General features: G+C 34.1%; 1 protein-coding gene across 2 annotated transcripts in view; it reads left to right on the top strand.

Moving 5' to 3' along the window:
* The first annotated feature begins 4376 nt into the window (after positions 1-4376).
* LOC127863335 (serine/threonine-protein kinase Nek10-like) overlaps positions 4377-19001 on the top strand; it is a 33765-nt gene continuing 19140 nt past the window's right edge. Inside the window, exons 1-5 of one of the 2 annotated variants that reach the window (XM_052402761.1) lie at positions 4377-4437; positions 10412-10685; positions 16250-16310; positions 17168-17274; positions 18642-18740. In XM_052402761.1, coding sequence (XP_052258721.1) covers positions 10594-10685; positions 16250-16310; positions 17168-17274; positions 18642-18740 — 359 coding nt within the window. In that variant the 5' untranslated portion in view covers positions 4377-4437; positions 10412-10593. Of the gene's footprint in view, positions 4438-10411; positions 10686-13498; positions 13815-16249; positions 16311-17167; positions 17275-18641; positions 18741-19001 lie in introns of those variants that run through there. The other variant, XM_052402769.1, reaches the window with a different exon arrangement.

Genomic DNA, 19001 nt, shown 5'->3' with positions numbered 1-19001 from the left:
TGCCACCCGTATGAATTGTATTACAAACATCAAACATCAGAGCCGTGAGGCAAGGCATATAACGAGCAAAGACAACCATACGATTAACGACCTGCAGACACTGCAATAACGCCGGACGTTAGCAGAACTGGCGATAATTAATGCACAGGATTATGGTCAACCTGATTGATGTACCGAACCCCTTGACACTTGTCCTGTTTATCATCACTAGAACGACAGGTCAATCTCACAAAAGCTCACATTTGTCATGCGAAGCAAATGTGTACCAGCACTCGTTACTGCTTCTATTCAGGCATTATAGTGTGGAACGGAAACTCGGAGCATGCCCCACAGTCTGCTCACTGCAAGGCTTCAATGAGCGCTGATAACAATTCCGTAGAGCGGGGACGCCTGTGTGTATACCCCCTTTGAAGGAATAGGCAATAAGCAGTCACACTGTCCGTCTATCTGCCTTGCACACGATTCCGTGTCAGTCATAATTGTGTCATATATTAATGAAATCTAAAATATATTTACACGAATGCAAATCATAATCAGACGACGATTCGTCTCCCTATCTCAATGGTCATACTAGTAATAACTATTTAAAAATAACTTGCTTCTATTGACCACAATAAGGAGACGCCATGTCGTGTGTAACACCTGTCTCATTACCTCAATGATTATGTTCATAAATTGAGTTCAAATGTCAAAATTTGCCAAAAATCAGTTTGTCCGGACTACAGCTATGCCATTCAGTGTGCAATTTTAAATAACTTACCTTACCACCATAAAGAGACTGAGTGTCTCTTGTAGAACCCTTTCTTATTACATGTACGACATACTTCAAGGTCCCACTTAGAGAGCAACCGTCAAATTTGCCATAAAATGCTTGTGTTTGAGTCAAGTGAAGTTTTGCGGCAAAAGTGATGTGTGGGGGCATCCGGATCCTATTGGCACATGTTTTGTTGATAATTTATTCGCGCCTAAAAATCTACCTTGTATTGTAAAGCGTCCTACTTTACCCATGGGTAACATCATTTTAAATATAACATTCCGTTCCTCGAGTTCGTGTGTCGTGCATTACTAGAAAAGTATTGCTGCTAGAAAGATGAAACCTTTCAGAAAAACACCAACATGTGGACTTTCTGGCCGAATTTTTTTACCCCCGCACGACGAAGTTTTAAGGGGGAGGGTATACTGGTTTCTAGTTGTCCGTTAGGACGTCGTCCGGACAACGGATTTTTTGTCAGCGGCATACCTCGAAAACGTTAAAAAGTATAAACTTCAATTAGATCTCATCGGGTAAGCAGGCTGTGCACATAAAAAACATAATGAATCTGAACGTAGTATTTTGCTTAATTATTGATGAAAAACGTTACAAAGGCCTGATATTTTCTACGATTTCGATTAATTATTTCCTTTTTTGAATTTATGGCATTACTTATTTTTTAGTCTATGTTTTAATTGCCTTTGCAAAAGTGTGAGCACGTCCCTTAAAAACATAAATCAACCAATTATTTCATTCGAGGTATGTTCACAAACTTTAAAAATAAATATATTTTTAACGGATTATGGTATCTTTTTGTGACTGGAGCACAAATTGCACAATTACTTCCCTTGTTCAAGGCTTTGCCATGAAAACAGACGGTAATTGGAAAATAAACGCGTGTCCTTATACAAAGGTGAAATCAAATGTTCATTATACGAAGAAAATTAAGGAGGACACAAGGTTGTGACAAATGTAGTGGTAAATTCAGTCGTACATTCCTAAATTTATCTATTTACACTTCTAAGCACATTCGCACAAATGCACACACTTAAAGGGATCTTTTCACGCTTTGGTAAATTGACAAAATTGAAAAAAGTTGTTTCAGATTCGTAAGTTTTCGTTTTAGTTATGATATTTGTGAGGAAACAGTAATACTGAACATTAACCATGCTCTAATATAGCCATTATATGCATCTTTTGACGATTTTAAAACCTAAAAATTATAAAGCGTTGCAACGCGAAACAATTGAATAATTTGGAGAGTTCTGTTTTTGTCGTTAAATTTTGTGAAACTACGAAGATTGCTTATATAAGGTATAAAATACGTCAAGAATGTGTACTCGGCGGAATAGCTCAGTAGGCTAAAGCGTTTTTACTTCAGGACTCTGGCAGGACTCCAGGGGTCACTGGTTCGAAACCTGCTCCGGGCAATGTTCTTTTCCTTTTTTAAATTTTTTTCTTGATTTTTTACTGGAGCTTTTATGATCCAATGTTTACATTTATCAATATAAAGCATTTAATGAATAATTTTAAAAATTCCAAAATCTGTGAAAAGGCCCCTTTAATTAATGCTATATTCCTCTTGAGTCCTGGATAATCTTCGTAATGAAATTACATCACAAATGTTTTTAATATATGACCATGAATCATTATAAACAAAGTATTAACCTTTATATTGTCTGCTCTTAATAATTTGTTGCTTTTTCGGATAGTACTGTCTGTAAACAACAAAATAACTGATTGTGTTGATAGTTACTTGATAGTGTCAAAATGCCATCTTGAAGATAAAGGTTCTTCTTGACCTTTGGATTTTTTGACAAGTCTGTTAAAGCTGTAACTGTTATAGATATCATTACATAATGATGAAGCCTTCTTATTGTGGGTTGAAATCCCAGTGCAATAACCTTTTTCGACAATCAGCTAAATGGCTGGAAAAACAATTTGATTAACTTGACTAAATAATTTTATGCAAAAAGTACATTTTAGGTGATTAATATTAACAGAATGTTATGCCAGCTTCCGAAAATGGCTTAAAGCAAAGGACACCCTGGCGACTATTTCCAAAGACTAATGAGTCACTGGTTAATAATTTTGCATTAAACAACGATTTATAACCATTACACATGGTGCACAGCATTTTCTACAAACTGCAGGCATGGAATTACCGGGATGTGTGTGGGGGCAAGAGGGGCACTTGCCCCCCCCCCCCCCAGCCACTAAAGCCTTCTTTTTTTGTGTAAGTGTTTTTTTGTGCAACCAACTTGGTTCAGATTTTCCCCGATTTCCGACAGAGGGGTGCCCCTACCAACCAAACTGTCTATTATCCACAGGGGAGGGGGGGGGGCACCTGTTGTACCTTAGCACTTCATTATCACCGTAGCAACAATCTCTTAAACTTGTAATATATGCGCTCTTTTCAGCAGTAGATCTTAAATGTCTGCATAACATTAAATAAGTGTCTGGATGACCTCCTACATTGTGTTGATGGCAATTATACCAATTAACAATGTGTTGACAGATGTCATAACCCTGGGAACGATAAATAAGGAGACGTTTCTTGCGTTATATAAAACAGCATTTCATGGCACTGTCTTCTTAAAAATGAAGCCCGCTGGATCAATTTGTTGGTCCATCCAAAAAAACAAAAAACACAGAATCAGACTCTGAGCCAAAGTTGTTTAGTCTAAGGTAAGAATTTATTTAAAAATAATAATTTTGTATTATAACCTGTTTATTGCGCTAAGTTAAGTCAGTATGTTATATGTTAAACTCTAAAATAATGAAAGAACAAAGAAAAATTGAGTTTAAAGTGATATAATGGGCTTCTAGCAGTTTATAGGTGTCTATTGCAACCGTTGTTTATTTTTGTTGGTTTCACTTCATATACACTTATATTTGTTAATGCAGCATCAACATACTAAAACAATATCCCGGAAAGAGAAACATAATGCATTTGAATATCAACCGTACTTTCGTTTGAAAACTGATCATGAATGTACGATGTGAACCTAAATTTAGTTTTAGTGCAGATTTGTTCATACGACACAAAGACACAATTTTGTTTTTACAGATCATTTCGGCTAAGAGGACTGGGTGAGTCTTGTAAGAATATTGAATATAATATTATATTTTTGTAAACAACTGGTAGCAAAATGAGTTGCAGATAATTGGTCAGTAACCACATTTTAACTAACTCTTTTTACCTGTTAATTCTTTTCAGCTCAATTCAACAGTGAAAAATACCCATAATATCACTTTAAATTTATTAAAAAATGTATTTATACTGCTAGTAATATATTACAAATAAAGCACATACATATATGCCTGATCTGCTCTATATACACTTTTTAGATATACGTCTTATTAAAATTATTGAACTTTTTCAAACGTTTTGTGCACTTTTTTTCTGCTTTTGCATTTTTAACTAATAATATTAACATTTTATCACGCTCTGATAAAATATTGGTTATTGAGATATTGATCAGACTAACAGTATTTATGTATATTTTGAAATAAAATGTTTGCATAGTTAATTTTTCAACTGAATTTCACATTTCTAAATACTCTCTCTTTTTTATTTTCAGAACTCACCATGAAGATGACTGTAAGGCTGTAAGAGTCCACCTACCAACTCCAGTGTGGTTAAAGCTGCCAGCCCCCTACCAATTGGAGCAACAGTGTATTTGGTACTTGTTGTACTGTTTTAAATTTACAATTTTAAATAAAAATCTTTAAACATCTTTAACACACAGCGTTTTATATTTACTTCTTTATGTTGAAATCACCTATATTAAGTGTAAACGTATTAATATATGAGTTTATTATGACAGTTCATTGTACACTGACTTCTTGCTGCCTCCATCCCCCCCGCAAATTGTGTGCCCCCTCCCCCTCCCCAGTTATGTCCTCTCTTGATTCGGCCCTGGACTGGTTTGTCTTTTTGTTATATCCCCAACCATTTTCGGATCACCTAAAGGGTTTCCAGCAAATAAAATATCAGCATTGCTCAAGACAGGATAATCTTTTGGTGTATGGCAAGAAAATAAATCATTTCTACAAAGCAATGTAGCTTTTGTGTAGTTTACCATCACTTAATGGCATATGTTCTGCTCCAAATACAGAACTTTCCACAATGTTTTAATTATATCAAACTTGACACTAGGAAATATGTCCTACACTTTAACAGTTGTTAAAGTGAATTTTAAACAATATAACATATGATCAGATGGACGTTAACGTTTTATGTTCATTAACTGTGACAGATCTTGAGCATAATGGGCAAATAAGTCCATCTTTTTTCTTCAACGTCCTGGTATACATTGTTAATGACTTTGAGACCATAGGGCCAGTAGTTTGTGGTAATAGGGTCTTAATGAAGCCTTAATTGTAAAATGTTTTTGAAATTCCTTTAGAAACAGATAACCAATTTGTTAAAAATAGTTTAAAAACAATAAAGTAACCAGTGATACCATTTAGATTTTTGTTTAGTATTGAGGCAGATTAGAGAAGACCCAGTTTTGTTAATCAGTGTTTGTTGTACAATACACTATTATAGCATGTTTAGAGCAATGCTTGGCCTCTGGTAATATCCATAGTAGCAGACAAACAATTGTTTTGAAGAAAAAAGTCAAATATTTCCTTTTAATTTGCTTGATTTATGAATGATAGAACTTTTGAATGGTAAAATACACCAATGTTATCAAGATTCCGATAAATTATGATATTTTATACCGTTCTTATTGTTGATTTTACATTCTATAAAGTTGTTGTTGCATTTATAAACAAAGTGTGTGCGCGCATACTAGTGTCTGGTTAAACCCGGTATAAAATCAGGCTTTTTCCGCCCTATGCCACGGGTCCGAAATTCGGCCCCATTCCCAATGCAAATCTGGTTGTTTTTTTCCCAATTGAAAAAAAAATTCCCAATTCCAAAAAAAAAAAAAAAAATTTTTTTTTTTTTTTTTTTTTTTTACCCTTTAAATATATAAGTTGACCTGATCTGGTGTAGAAAATAGAAAGTATTGCATAATTAAATTATCTATTGCCTTGAATTTGTTTTAAGAACTGTAAAATATGTTAATGATTATTCAGACTTTCCTTTTTTCCTCAAAATCCGGCGCTTCCCGCGATTTTTTTTCACCTCAAAAAGGCCAAGCCTTTTCCCCAAATTCAGATTAAAAAACCTGCACTAATCACACACGTTCATAATATTTTGTAAAATTTTAATAATAAGTTATCAAAATAGTCGTTATTTACCAGTTAACGGCTTCTTTGAAATATAAGAAACACTGTTTTAAATAATTTACATGCGACAATTTTTCCCAATTGAGCCAATTTTGCGATTATTTTTTTTCCCAAAATGGGGGTTTTCACGACGCGAAATTCCCAAAATTCCAGTGTGGCGTTTTCCCAAAATGGAGCGGAAAAAGCCTGAAAATAATGTATATCTGTGACTGATCGAATAAGGTGGTTCTTGAAAAATGGAAGTGGGGAATACATGTATGTTATATCATATTCATGTTGATCAGTCACTGAGTATGGTCAATGCAAATGAAATTTCATATAAAGATGTTCTATAACTTCAGTCTCTAAATACAGTTACCAAGTCACCAGAATGCAGGATTTTATGTTTCATTTTCAAAATGTTCTAGGGGGGAGGACCTCCAAACCATGATTGCAGGAGTACAACAATGGGGACTGTGTCAAAAAAATTCCGTAACACCTGCATCATGTGCAAACGTTCTATCAAGGGATTTCATGTGATCTCTATTCCCACGACTCAACAACAACCTACCATATCTATTTAGGCTGTCCAATTACAGCGATGTTTTTTCCCCATTGGGAAAAGTACTGGTACCAGCCCAAATTGGGAAAATTGTGCGCGAAAAAAACTGAAATTGGCAAAAATTCACGTCGTGAAGTCTTCATATTGGGGAATTGGTGTATTTGATTTTTTGCTCCCAAATACTTTTAAATTGATAACTAAATGCTGTGAAGTTGTCATCATTTTATTTACCTAGATTCAAGCCATAGAGCTTCATAGGGAAACTAACTAAATGCTGTGAAGTTGTCATCATTATATTTACCTAGATTCAAGCCATAGAGCTTCATAGGGAAACTAACTAAATTTTTTTTTTTTTTTTTTTTCTTTGAGAAACCTTCAATTCGGAATTTTTTTGACAGCAATTCGGAAATTTGTAGTATTTTCCTAATTGTGTTGTGTTTTTTTTTATTCAAAATCAGGTCCAGGGGTGGTATTCCAGAAGCATCTTAAGTTAAAAAAAAAAAATATCCTTAAATTGGGAATTTTTCTTAAGTGTTTCATTTCATACTGCAATAGTAAGGCATCAAAAATTACATCAAAATAACATCATTATGTCAATGTTATTTGAGGAATACTAAAAAAACATGCATGTCTGTATTGAGTAAAGAAATACAAAACATTGTAATTTTTAACTTAAGTGAAAATATTTAAGAAATTACTTAAGATGTTTCTGGAATACCACCCCAGTATTTGGCCTCATTCCTCAATGGACAAAGGTATATATTATTCCCAGATGATACCTACAAATTCCAAAATTAATATACCCCCCCCCCCCCCCTCAATTTTTTGGGGGGATTTCAACATTTTGTTCATCTTCCATCGAGCTATATAACTTAATAAATGAACACAGTTTAATTCTCAATTTTTAAGTATATGTTACCAAAACAACAACAACACTAATTTCCCAATTGAAGTCGAAATGCTGCAAAATTTCCCAATCCAAAGGGACCAGGCCCCATTCCCTAATGGTGAAAAAAAACACTGTATGTTTCCACTAATGGTAAAAGGTTAAAGGTGCGGTTTATAATCTGCTTCGATATAGATCTTCAGCCGACTTCGACATTAACCCCCCGATCACTGGGATCTAAGTCGTCCGTTTACATATGGCGCACAAGGCAGCCACGGCACATTGGCTTATTTCCCTCACAGGTACCCATTTATACACCTGGGTGGAGAGGAGAAAGCGTGGGATTAATTTTTTGCTCAGAAAAATCCAGTGGCCTGGGCGGGATTCAAACTAGGGTCCTTTCGATCCCTAGACCAGCATCTTACCACTAGACCACTGTCCCCATCAATATAGTATTTTTTGTATATAACAAAAATTTCATGCGGACAAATATAAATGATTTTACAGTTATTGAGATCAGTCACATTCTTCAAAGACCATTGAGGACATATGGCCTACCACTGTGTTTTTTGTCGTTCAAATTTGGGTCCAATTTGGGGACCCATTCCCAATGGGAAAAAGTATATATTTTTCCCAAATGGGACCTAAAAGTTCCCAATTGAAGGTTTCAAAAAAAAAAAGAATATTTATTAAATAAATCTAAACATGTCAATCATCTCCAAATCCAGCTCTACATGTATAAGTTGAACCTTGGAAAATGTAATATTGAAATCACTTAAATTATCAATTTTTAAGCATTTGTAATCATAAAATCAACAACATTGATTTCCCAATTTTAGTAAAAAGGATGCCATATTTCCCAATTGATAGGGACCCAGCCCAGTCCCAAAATGGTAAAAAAAACAACACTACATAAAACAACTCTCGGACCACTTATCTGCCAACCTACGGTTTGTTTATAATTGATTATTCAGTAAATTTACGGTCATAATTGATTAATGACCTATTCCAATTGGTTTTAATGGAGACATAATTGATTACTGATATGGACTGATTGTGATTAGTTCTGCCATGGAACTGAAAGCTAGTCAGGTACAACAGTAACAAATTATTGATCCTATCAGCAATAAGTCAACAGGCCTTTTCCTGGACATTTAGGGAAAAATGCAATTTTGGCATCGTGATTTTTTCGCGCGAAAGTCCATTAGTTTGAGAAAAACTAATTTAATATAACTCTTTATATTTACTTCAAATTATAAGAACAAAATCATATAAATTATGATTATATACTTAATGAGATTTTATTTAAATACTATTGAGATATATTTATCATAAAATCATAAGACACTTATTAGATTTTTTTTTCTCAAATTGGGATTTTTTAAAACCATTTTGCTTTGGGAATGGGTCAGTTTAACGAACTTGTAGACTAGATACGCCAGGAACAGACCTGGTCAGGTACCACAGTGAAGAGTTATTGACACATAAGCAGGTACATGTGGGATGAATGGGATATCTTTGGAGCCGTGATGCAAGTACAATTATTGGTATATTGATCTGTACTCAGGTTTAATCTAACAGTTCCCATTTGGACGCAGTCAGCTGTTTTCATATCCCTGTGACATAATTCTGCTGACAAGTGTTCAGGGATCTATACCATTGATTTGTAATTTAGTATTGGCAGTGTTTGCCATTGTTTTCTGTTCATATCAGCTGGGATTTCCAATTTCCTGCCATGGTTGACAAGAATAACATGAATGTGCAGGTGAGTCGAATATCTACAGAGTGATAGATTTATGCAATATTCAAACAATAGAGATATGGATTACCCATTCTTACCAATTTTGCTTTTTCGTATTCAGAGTTAATGAGCATGGATCAATAAGGAATAAGGAATAGTCATTTGTATTATGCATCATTTTGTGATGATGATTGATGACAATTGAATGCAAGACTGTAACTAGATAACTTTTCTATAACAGGTACAATATTTTGGCGCTGGAACATGGATGTGTGTGTGATAATAAAAGAAAGGTACAAAAACATACTAGTATCCAGTGATTTGTTTTACTATTTTGAAAATGGGGTGGGGCCCTATGGATTTGGACTTTAATTGGAAAATAAGTTTTGTTTCTTTTTGCTTACAAATACTTTAAAATTGAGAATAAGTGTTTTGAAAATATTTACCAAGGTTTAACCCATAGAACTGGATAGGGAAATGAAATGTTGAAATTCATGTAATAACACTGTATTATGTGAATTGGAAATAAGACATCAATTTGGGAATAAATTGAGTTTTATCAAAAGTGCATTATATGCAGTTTTATACGTTGCATTTATCTAGTTTTACAAATTATAATTAAAACATATACTTGCATATATAATAGCATCATTTAAATTGATTTTACTTCAAAACTGGATTTTTTATTAATTTAAAAAAAAAATCTCATGAAATGAAACTGTGTCCATGCCGCGCATGGACACGGTTTAAAAATACACTTTAAATGATACAAATTCAATCACTGTTAATGACAAAGTCATGAAAAATTTCTTATTAAGCTTAAATTATAGATAATATATTACAAATATATGTGCAGATCATGAAATGAATGGTTTTGTTTGAGAAAATCACCAAACTGATGTCCATTCCCAGTTTGATGTCTTATTCCCAATTCACATAATACAGTGTTTTTTTTAAATATTTTTTGTGGAAACCTTTAAATGAACTTGTGGGCAGTAATTTTGGGGGCTGAGTTTTGGCCCCAAATTTGACCAAAAAGAACACTTTATCAGGAGACCCCTCAATCTGACTTTGATAGCAAGTACAAATGTACTCTATTTGTGTGATTTTAAATCTAGAGTGTTTGTAATCTGATATCTAGAGTGTTTTTCTCAGTTGGACATATCCGTTTTTCTCGCATTTTGCTGTTGACAACACCGGTGCAGTGTGTTGATACCATTCCAGCATGTCCAGTCGTCATTGTTGCAGTGACCAGTTGCTCGAGTTGTTGCAGTGGCAGAATTTCAACTGACCACTGACTAGAGTTGCCAGATTTAAGTGACCGTCAGCAGTGGCCAAATTTCAACTGACCAGTGACTTTCCAGAGTGGCTAGATTATAGTGACCAGTGACAGAATTACTGACTGACTGGTGGCTGGAGTTGGAGTAACCATGGTTACCAAGGACTGCCTGCATGTACGGCGGGTGTGCACTGACCGGGTATCACTACCTGCTATTGATGCCCAGTATCAAGGTATCAACATGTAAGTGTCATGTAATTGGATTTTCAGAAATTACCGTTGCCTTAATACGGTTTAAAGGCACTTGTTCACTGATTTTTGTTCTGTCAAAAAATATAATGAAATTTATTTACTAACAAAACCTTAATATTTTGCATAGTTTTAAATAATTTTATTAACAAGGAAAAAGATAAAATAAAAAAAATGCCTTCCTACCATGGACATCTAGAAGTCCAAAGATAACTTTTTTTTTTGCATTTAAAAATCTTTTTTTTTTTTTTTCTTAAACATGTTTTTAATTTTCTTCGTAAGATATTACAGACATACATACAAGCATATTTTCACATAATATTTTAAGACATGTATTAGCCAAAAATAACTTGATGCCAGTACAATACGCCAGATTACAACATTAAAGGTTTATAGTTTAAACCCTATGCTGGTTATAAACATTTTGGCTAAATTATCAACATAAAAATTTACAAGACTTAATGCTTTATTATATTTTTTATTAAGGTTTATGAATAAATAAACATATACTTTAAACATTTTTTATAGTCAGGTGTGTTATTTAGCTTGTTTGAATTGCATGCATTTGTTTAAATCTATGAGGTTTGTTTGTACTGTCACTTTGCCAAACTGTGAACTAGTCACTTTAAATCTATAAGGTTTGTTTGTACTGTAACTTTGCCAAACTGTGAACTAGTCACTTTAAATACTCTTTAATTATAAACATAAATAAATTATGGGCATTCAATATGCCCATAACATGTTAAGAAAGATATGTTGATAAATAAGATTCATTCGTGCATTTCTTTATTTCATCAGTTCGCTCATTCATTGATTTCTTTATTTATTTCATTGATTTATTCATTTATTCAAAGCATACTGACAACTTTTCATGTTAACATAAAAGGGTATTAGTACTGTTAAGTCATTAAACCATGGTTGTAAATACGTTGCCCATATGCCTCATTCACACTTGAGCACATAAGCAAATACTGCTCTGTTTATTATTTGGACTCAGATATGGGTTTGTAAGTCCATCAGTAAGGTTAGAATGAATCATTTGAATTCCTGGGTCAAAGCAAACGACAGTTCTTTTATGTCATGGTATTTCATTAATAATAAGCTTGTTTAAGTTAACTGGGTTATTGTCATTAATTCTTAAGTTCCATAATTGACTTCATAACTTTTCACCTTTTGTTATGTCCTTTACAAGGCCGCAATTTCAGTTTGTTTGCTTTTTGAAAATTACTTAGCGGTTTTAAGTGCATGCATAAACAAAAGGAGAGGAGATATTTAATCCTGGATGAAAATTTTAGTAGATAAGCATGCATTGAATTGCATAAATTAACAAAAACCAAAGACAAAAAGGTGACAGGCACACGGATATACTTTATCTCATGGGGAATTTTAACTAGAAATCAGAATTAATTTTTTGGCATGTAAAAACCAGTGAATTACATAGATATTCAAAGTAAAAAAACCCATTCTTGAATGAGCACGTCAAATCTTTACCAAAATTTTACCAGATTTAACACACTTAAATTTAAAACTCCTGCGTAAAAAGCATAGATTTGAAAAACTAAACAGCTATATGTCTTACCAGCTTATCAAATGTAATATCTTAAAAATGACTTAATACAGTTTACTTTCAATAATCAACTTTTTTACAAATATGAATTAATTGAAATCAAAGCTAAAACTTAACGTTTTCAAGCTTCAAATCCCAAAAAGAGATCAGAAAGAGAAGGTTATATCTTAAAAGCAATTAAAGACATTGTAAAAAATCAACAAATTAAATCAGGTAAGAGCTAAATCTATTGCACCAAGAACCCTAAATCCTTGCATAAGTTTTCCAATATTGTTACATATTTAAAGTTGCATTCAATATTATTTAATTTCAACACACTTAAACAAGTATTGTTGTATTTAACCCATTTATGCCTAGCGTCCTGAAAAAAGGACATTGCAAACAGCGTAGACCCAGATGAGACGCTGCATTATGCGGCGTCTCATCTGGGTCTGCACTGTTGGCTTAAATGAATTTCTTTATGAATTATTCTAAATATAGAAATAAATATACTTGACACCCCTAATTTTGGAAATAAATTGATCCAATTTAGAAGGATGGGAGAGTCCACTTGGCATAAATGGGTTTAAATTAGAGCGTTTGTTGTAGGTTTTATTTTCTATAATTATGCCAATAATATTTCCAATATTGTTACACAATTTAATCTTTATTCCTTCACACACTTATGAGAAGTTGCATTGTTGCATTTAAATCTTCAAGATATTGCACATGTTTTAGGATTTATTTTCTTTAATCTTAGCAATCAATATATATTAAATCTTCAGTGCATTGTGTGAGATTATGTGTCTTGTTCTGAGAAAACTGGGCTTAATGCATGTGCGTTAAGTGTCATCCCAGATTAGCCTGTGCAGTACACACAGGCTAATCAGGGAAGACACTTTCTGTTTTTATGACATTTTTCGTTTAAATGAAGTCTCTTCTTAGAAAAAATCCAATTTAGGCAGAAAGTGTCGTCCCTGATTAGCCTGTGCAGACTGCACAGGCTAACCTGGGACGACACTTTACGCACATGCTTTAAACCCCATTTTCATAGAACGTGACTCAATATATTAAATCTACAGTGCATTGTGTGAGATTATGTTGACACTAGGCTTACGACGGTCCCATTGATATCTCGGTCTCTATACATGAGCATTGCCGAGTTCAATAGCAAATCAATAATTCAATAAGTCTGTTCTACTATCAGATCAATGTATAGGCAGTGTGTGTCAGGTAGACTGGAATGGACTAGTAGGCATTTCTTTCTCTTTAATTATTGTGTGTGATTGTGAAATCCATAATGGTGAAATCACTGAGCTCCATAAATGGGGAATTAGCTTATTTAATTTAACTGGTTAATGATTTAATGATTTGTTGTTGTTTTTTTGTTACATTTGTTCTGGTGGAATATTTGTCTGACAGCTTTTATGCCACCTGAGGTGCACAAATTGGGCATTGGCTTTAATTTATGTGGTTAATGATTTAATGTGTTGATTTATTTTTGTTGGATTTGTTCTGGTGGAATATTGTTCTGACAGCTTTGATGCCACTGTATGATGTGATATGTCATCAAAAAGGTAATAATTATACATGTATGGTGTTGAACATTTCAATTCCTGAAAATTGTTATTGTGTTTCTGATCAACATCTGAATTTAAAATAGCTGTTAAATAGATTTGATTCTATTTAAAAACAAATTGTTAGTCTGAATATCACCTACATTTATGCCGTAATTTATGTCTATTATAAACTCAATTATTTCAATTTAAATTATTATCATTAGTGCAATTATTATTTTTATTATTTTCATAACTGCATATTATTCCAATTACTTTTACAATTATTTCAATACTCAAATATTTCAATTATGTATTACATTAGTCCATTAAATAATTTGATTATGCATTCAATAAATAAATAAATAAATATAAATATATATATATATATATATATATATATATATATATTATATGTGTGTGTAATGTTCATTATGAAGTGATTGGTATGTTACATATAGACTTAACTACACGTTTTGACAGTTTTTGTGTTCATGTAATGTTTTGTTATACCTGTCATCTCTTTGACATTAACATTGAAACAGTTTGGTATTTATACTTAAATGTTAATGTTTTATATGTTACATGTTGAACTGAATGGTTCTGCACGATCGATTAAAAAAAATATAAGACTTGTTTGTGGAGAAAAAGTGCTTAATGCATGCAAAGAAAGCAAAGTCCGTGATAAGCCTGTGCAGTCCACACAGGATAATAAGGGAGGACACTCTTGGCCTCATCTGATTTTTTGTTTAGAAAAGTGTCTTCCCTTATTAGCCTGTGCAGACTGCACAGGCTTACATGGGACAATACTTTACGAATATGCAAATATATCCCGGTTTTACCACAGCGGTCCCGCAGTGCCTGGACTTTAAAAGCAATTTTGCCGGGGTGCATGTTTTTCCGATCATGTCACAGTGACGCTTGAAAATTTCACAAGCACTTGCGAGTTGAGGAATAATACAGAAAGAAAGAAAGGGTTGTTTTTTAAATAGCATCAAAGTATTGTAGATTTTTATTAATTGCATATAAAAAAATCGACACGTGGAAGGGGGCGCACACCCTTACCCACCAACCCCATTCCGCCACCAACCCCATTCCGCCACCAACCCCATTCTGCCACCAACCCCATTCCGCCACCAACCCCATTCTGCCACCAACCCCATTCCGCCACCAACCCCATTCCGCGCTGTCTGGCCGCTGTGCCTGAGAACAATCCTGGAGAATAGCTTGAGGTACCATAAACAATCATTGAGCTCTTTCATTCTTATATATACCACAAAATATGTTAATGGTATGATGTCTTAAATACAAAATAAAAAAAGAAAATGTGTGAACAATACATAATAAAATGGAAATCTGTGATATATATCAATAATAGGAAAATCTGTGAACAATAAAAAATAATACAAAACTCTGTAAACAGTAACAAATACAATGAAAATCTTTGTTAGAAACATCCCTTTAATGGTTCCATACTATTAGCAGTACATGTACTGGATGTTATAATTATTGGACTTACTTACATGCTTTTTCATTATCAACGTCTCTGCAATCAGTGAAAAGGTACTTGATAGATAGCTAGTGACAAATGACAACATAGCATTGATAACATTCAGGGTATCACTTATCTTGCAATATTTTCTCTATGTGCAAAAACTGTAGGAACCGATTCATTAACAATACATTCTTTGTGGCGTTATCAATAGAGAACTCCAATATGTTGACTCAGTATTAACCCCATCTGAAGTTTGTGACCAGAAAGAGATACTTTCGTCATGTTTTGGGGATTAAGAATCCATAGAAGTACAAACATTTACACATGACAATTTGATAAGACACCAAGTTAAAATTAAGAATGCATAAAAGTGAAAACATTTTCAATGAATAATGTGATATTAGACACCAAATACAAATTAATGAAAATTGCTGGGTTTTGTTTAAGTTTACAAGATTTCTTTTTGAAAGGTCAGCTCTTTTAGAGTTACATAATTTATATGATACTTGTCCTGGGAAAACAGGCCTTAATGTATGTGTGTAAAGTATCGTTCCAGATTGGCCTATTCAGTTCACAAAGGCTTATCAGGAAAAATACTTTTATGGAATTTTTCATCCAAAGAAGTCTATTCTAAATGAAAATCCAGTTCAAAAAATGCTGTCCCTGAATAGCCTGTTCAGACTTCACAGACTAATTTGTTAAGATACTTTACGCATATGCTTTACCACATTTTCCAAGAGCAATACATTTAAATTTCAATATTATCTCTATCTCTAAATTTCAACATTATCTCTATCTCTAATTGTCAACATTATATCTATCTCTAATTTTCAACATTATCTCTATATCTAAATTTCAATATCTATATCTCAATTTCAACATTATCTCTATCTCTAAATTTCAATATTATCTCTATCTCTAAATTTCAACATTATCTCTGATGCGTTTTCTTCTGTTTCAGTGAGCAAAGAAAGCTGCAGCAGTTGATTGGACTTTTGAAGCAGACAGAGCCGCAGAAAAAGGTGAGCTTTACCTTTCACCACATATATTCAGGCATTTGTAGTCCGTTAGAGAGTTCAATTTAATTTAAGACCTTTCTTACTAGATTCAAGTTTTAAAGACCTCATTTCCAACCCTTAGATTCTGATGAGCAGTAAACATCATAAAACCTGAACAGACTGCAAGTTACTCGCAGGCTGTTCTGGTTTTATGCTGTTTGCACATCGCCATTTTCACTTTGCTTCTGAGAGGGAAAGGGTTAACTCATGCAGTTTTATGCTTAAACTAATCTTCCCCCAAGATTTTTCCTTCCCATGCAATTACTTGATATACAACACATGCCAAAAGTGACTTTATTTTCACGCAAAATAAGGTGGTATAAGGTCCAAAGTCCCTGCAGGTGAATAAAAGTCAAAGAGTCAAACACAATTTGCAGTGTTGTATTCTGGAAAAGATTTGGGCCCAGCTCGATATCTCTGTAACTTCTGTGGGTATTATTCAATTGAAACTTCTGCGTGTTTAGGTCACTGTCAAAGCAGGCTCATATCTCTCACCTACAATAGAGAAGTATTATTCCCCTTGTTAGGTCCCTTTTTCATGAAATGAGCCTCATTCTGGGTAAATAGGGCTTAAATCATTTGGCTGAAGTGTCCGTCCGCAAAGGCTAATCAGTGACAACACTTCCTGCTTTTATAAACAATTTTGTTTTTAAAAAGTCCTTTCGTAACAAAAATCCAGTTTAAGTTGAAAGCGTTTTCTCTTTATTAGCCTGTGCAGACTTCACAGGGCATTCTGGAACAACACTATGCACATGCATTAAGCCCTGTTTTCCCAGAACAAGGTTCATTTTAGAATACCTACATTGAAGTCCATGTTTCAGGTACTAGACAGCAGTCCAGCGGTCAGTCAGACTGGACAGTGGCCGAGTGTTCACAGGGTGAAGGGTCAGAGCCTCCCACCAGAGACCTCCGAGCTGCAACGCTTCTGGTATGCTTCCACTCTGTTAGATCCAAGCAGGGATTTTTCACTGGTACTGTAAAATCGTTGTTATTCATGGGACATAAATATTTGTTGAGTGTATGGGTTGGCCCACAGGTTTTGGGCGCGTGGCCAATTCATATAATATTGATAGTGTTTCAGTGAATTGGCCACGCGCCCAACACCTGTAAGTTGACCAGTCAACAGATTCAACACAAAAACATTGAACAAATGACAGATGCAAATTACTATTTTTTTAACCAAAATCAGAAATCCAGGAAAGTGTCCACAAAAATGCATTTTTTGAAAAAACATGAAATTAATACCATCAAATTTAAATGATTTAACAGTATTGGAATGACTCTGTCAAATTGATTGTTTGTCCATCAGTCTGCATGAAATATGGGGCAACTACCTTTATATTTGTCAAGGGATGACATTTAATCTTCCTATACGTCAACACCATGTTTTGATGTGGGAGACAATTTTGATCCCCAGTGATTTGTCATAGTTTTATCCTTGTGATGCTCAAATTCTATAGTTTTTTTGCCCTTCAAGAGAGCTGCAAAAGTGTTTTGGATGTATATTTTATGTTTGTGACAAACCCTAGTTCTGGTTTTGTTTAAACCTATTTGTTTTTAGCTCTATTGCTTTTCAATCCAAAGGGTTATTCAGACACTTGAGTTCATTTCTAGGTAGGAACCAGTACTTGGTGCCTTTGGAGAAATGCTTGAGTGGGGATTGACCCCGCAACATTTCAACTAGCTAAGCGGTTCTTTACTCAAATCAGGACTTAAGGCTCAACTGGTGAAAATTAATTGATGGCTTATACAATATAGTATAAATAGCATGTTCCTCATATTATTATTATAACCCATGAAAACAAAAATACCTGCAACTTTTATTTTAGCCTTCAGAACCATGGTGTATTTTAGCCTACGGTGCTATGTTGGTGTATTTAGCCCACATTACCATGTTTGGTGTAATTAAGCATACAGAACCATTCTATATTTTAGCATACAGTACCATTATTGTGCATTTTAGCCTTCAGTTCCATGTTGTATATTAGCCTCCTGTAGCATGTAGATGTATTTTTGCCTACAGTATCATGTTCTATTTAAGCCTACAGTACCATGTTGGTGTATTTTAGCCTACAGTTTTGAGTATCCTAAAGTATTGTGTATTTTAGCCTACAGTACCATGTTGGTGTATTTCAGCCTACATTTCCACCTTGGTGCATTTAAGCCTGCAGAACCATGTTGTACTTTAGCCTACAGTACCATGTTTTACCATGTTGTATGTAAGCCTACTGTAGCCCCCCTCAATCAAGCCCTTACTAATTGTTAGCCAACATTTCCTTCTTTGGTGCATTTTAGCCTACAGTACCATGCTGAGAGGAACTTCAGCAAACATGCTTGTCATAAAAAGTTCCTGGAGCTGTTTACACTGCTTATCAAGCTTCGACTTTGCAACAGGTTGGTCCACCCGTTGAACTCCCACGTAGAACAATCTGTTCAATACAAGTGTTCGCAGATGTTAACTTTATAAATTTAGTCTCGCTCTAGGATAACTGGGCTTTATGCATGTGCGTTAAGTGTTGTCCCACTTTCTGCACAGGCTTTAAATCAGCAGTGTTGTTTTTTCATCATTTTGGAAATGAGGCTGGGTCCCTATGAATTGGGAAATATCGCGTTCTTTTGGCTAAATTTGGGAAATTAATGTTGTTGATTTTATGC

Source organism: Dreissena polymorpha, chromosome 1 (genome assembly GCF_020536995.1).
Source record: "Dreissena polymorpha isolate Duluth1 chromosome 1, UMN_Dpol_1.0, whole genome shotgun sequence".
Taxonomy (NCBI): domain Eukaryota; kingdom Metazoa; phylum Mollusca; class Bivalvia; order Myida; family Dreissenidae; genus Dreissena; species Dreissena polymorpha.
Note: the sequence above shows the minus strand (reverse complement) of the source record. Positions and strands in the feature narration are given on the sequence as shown.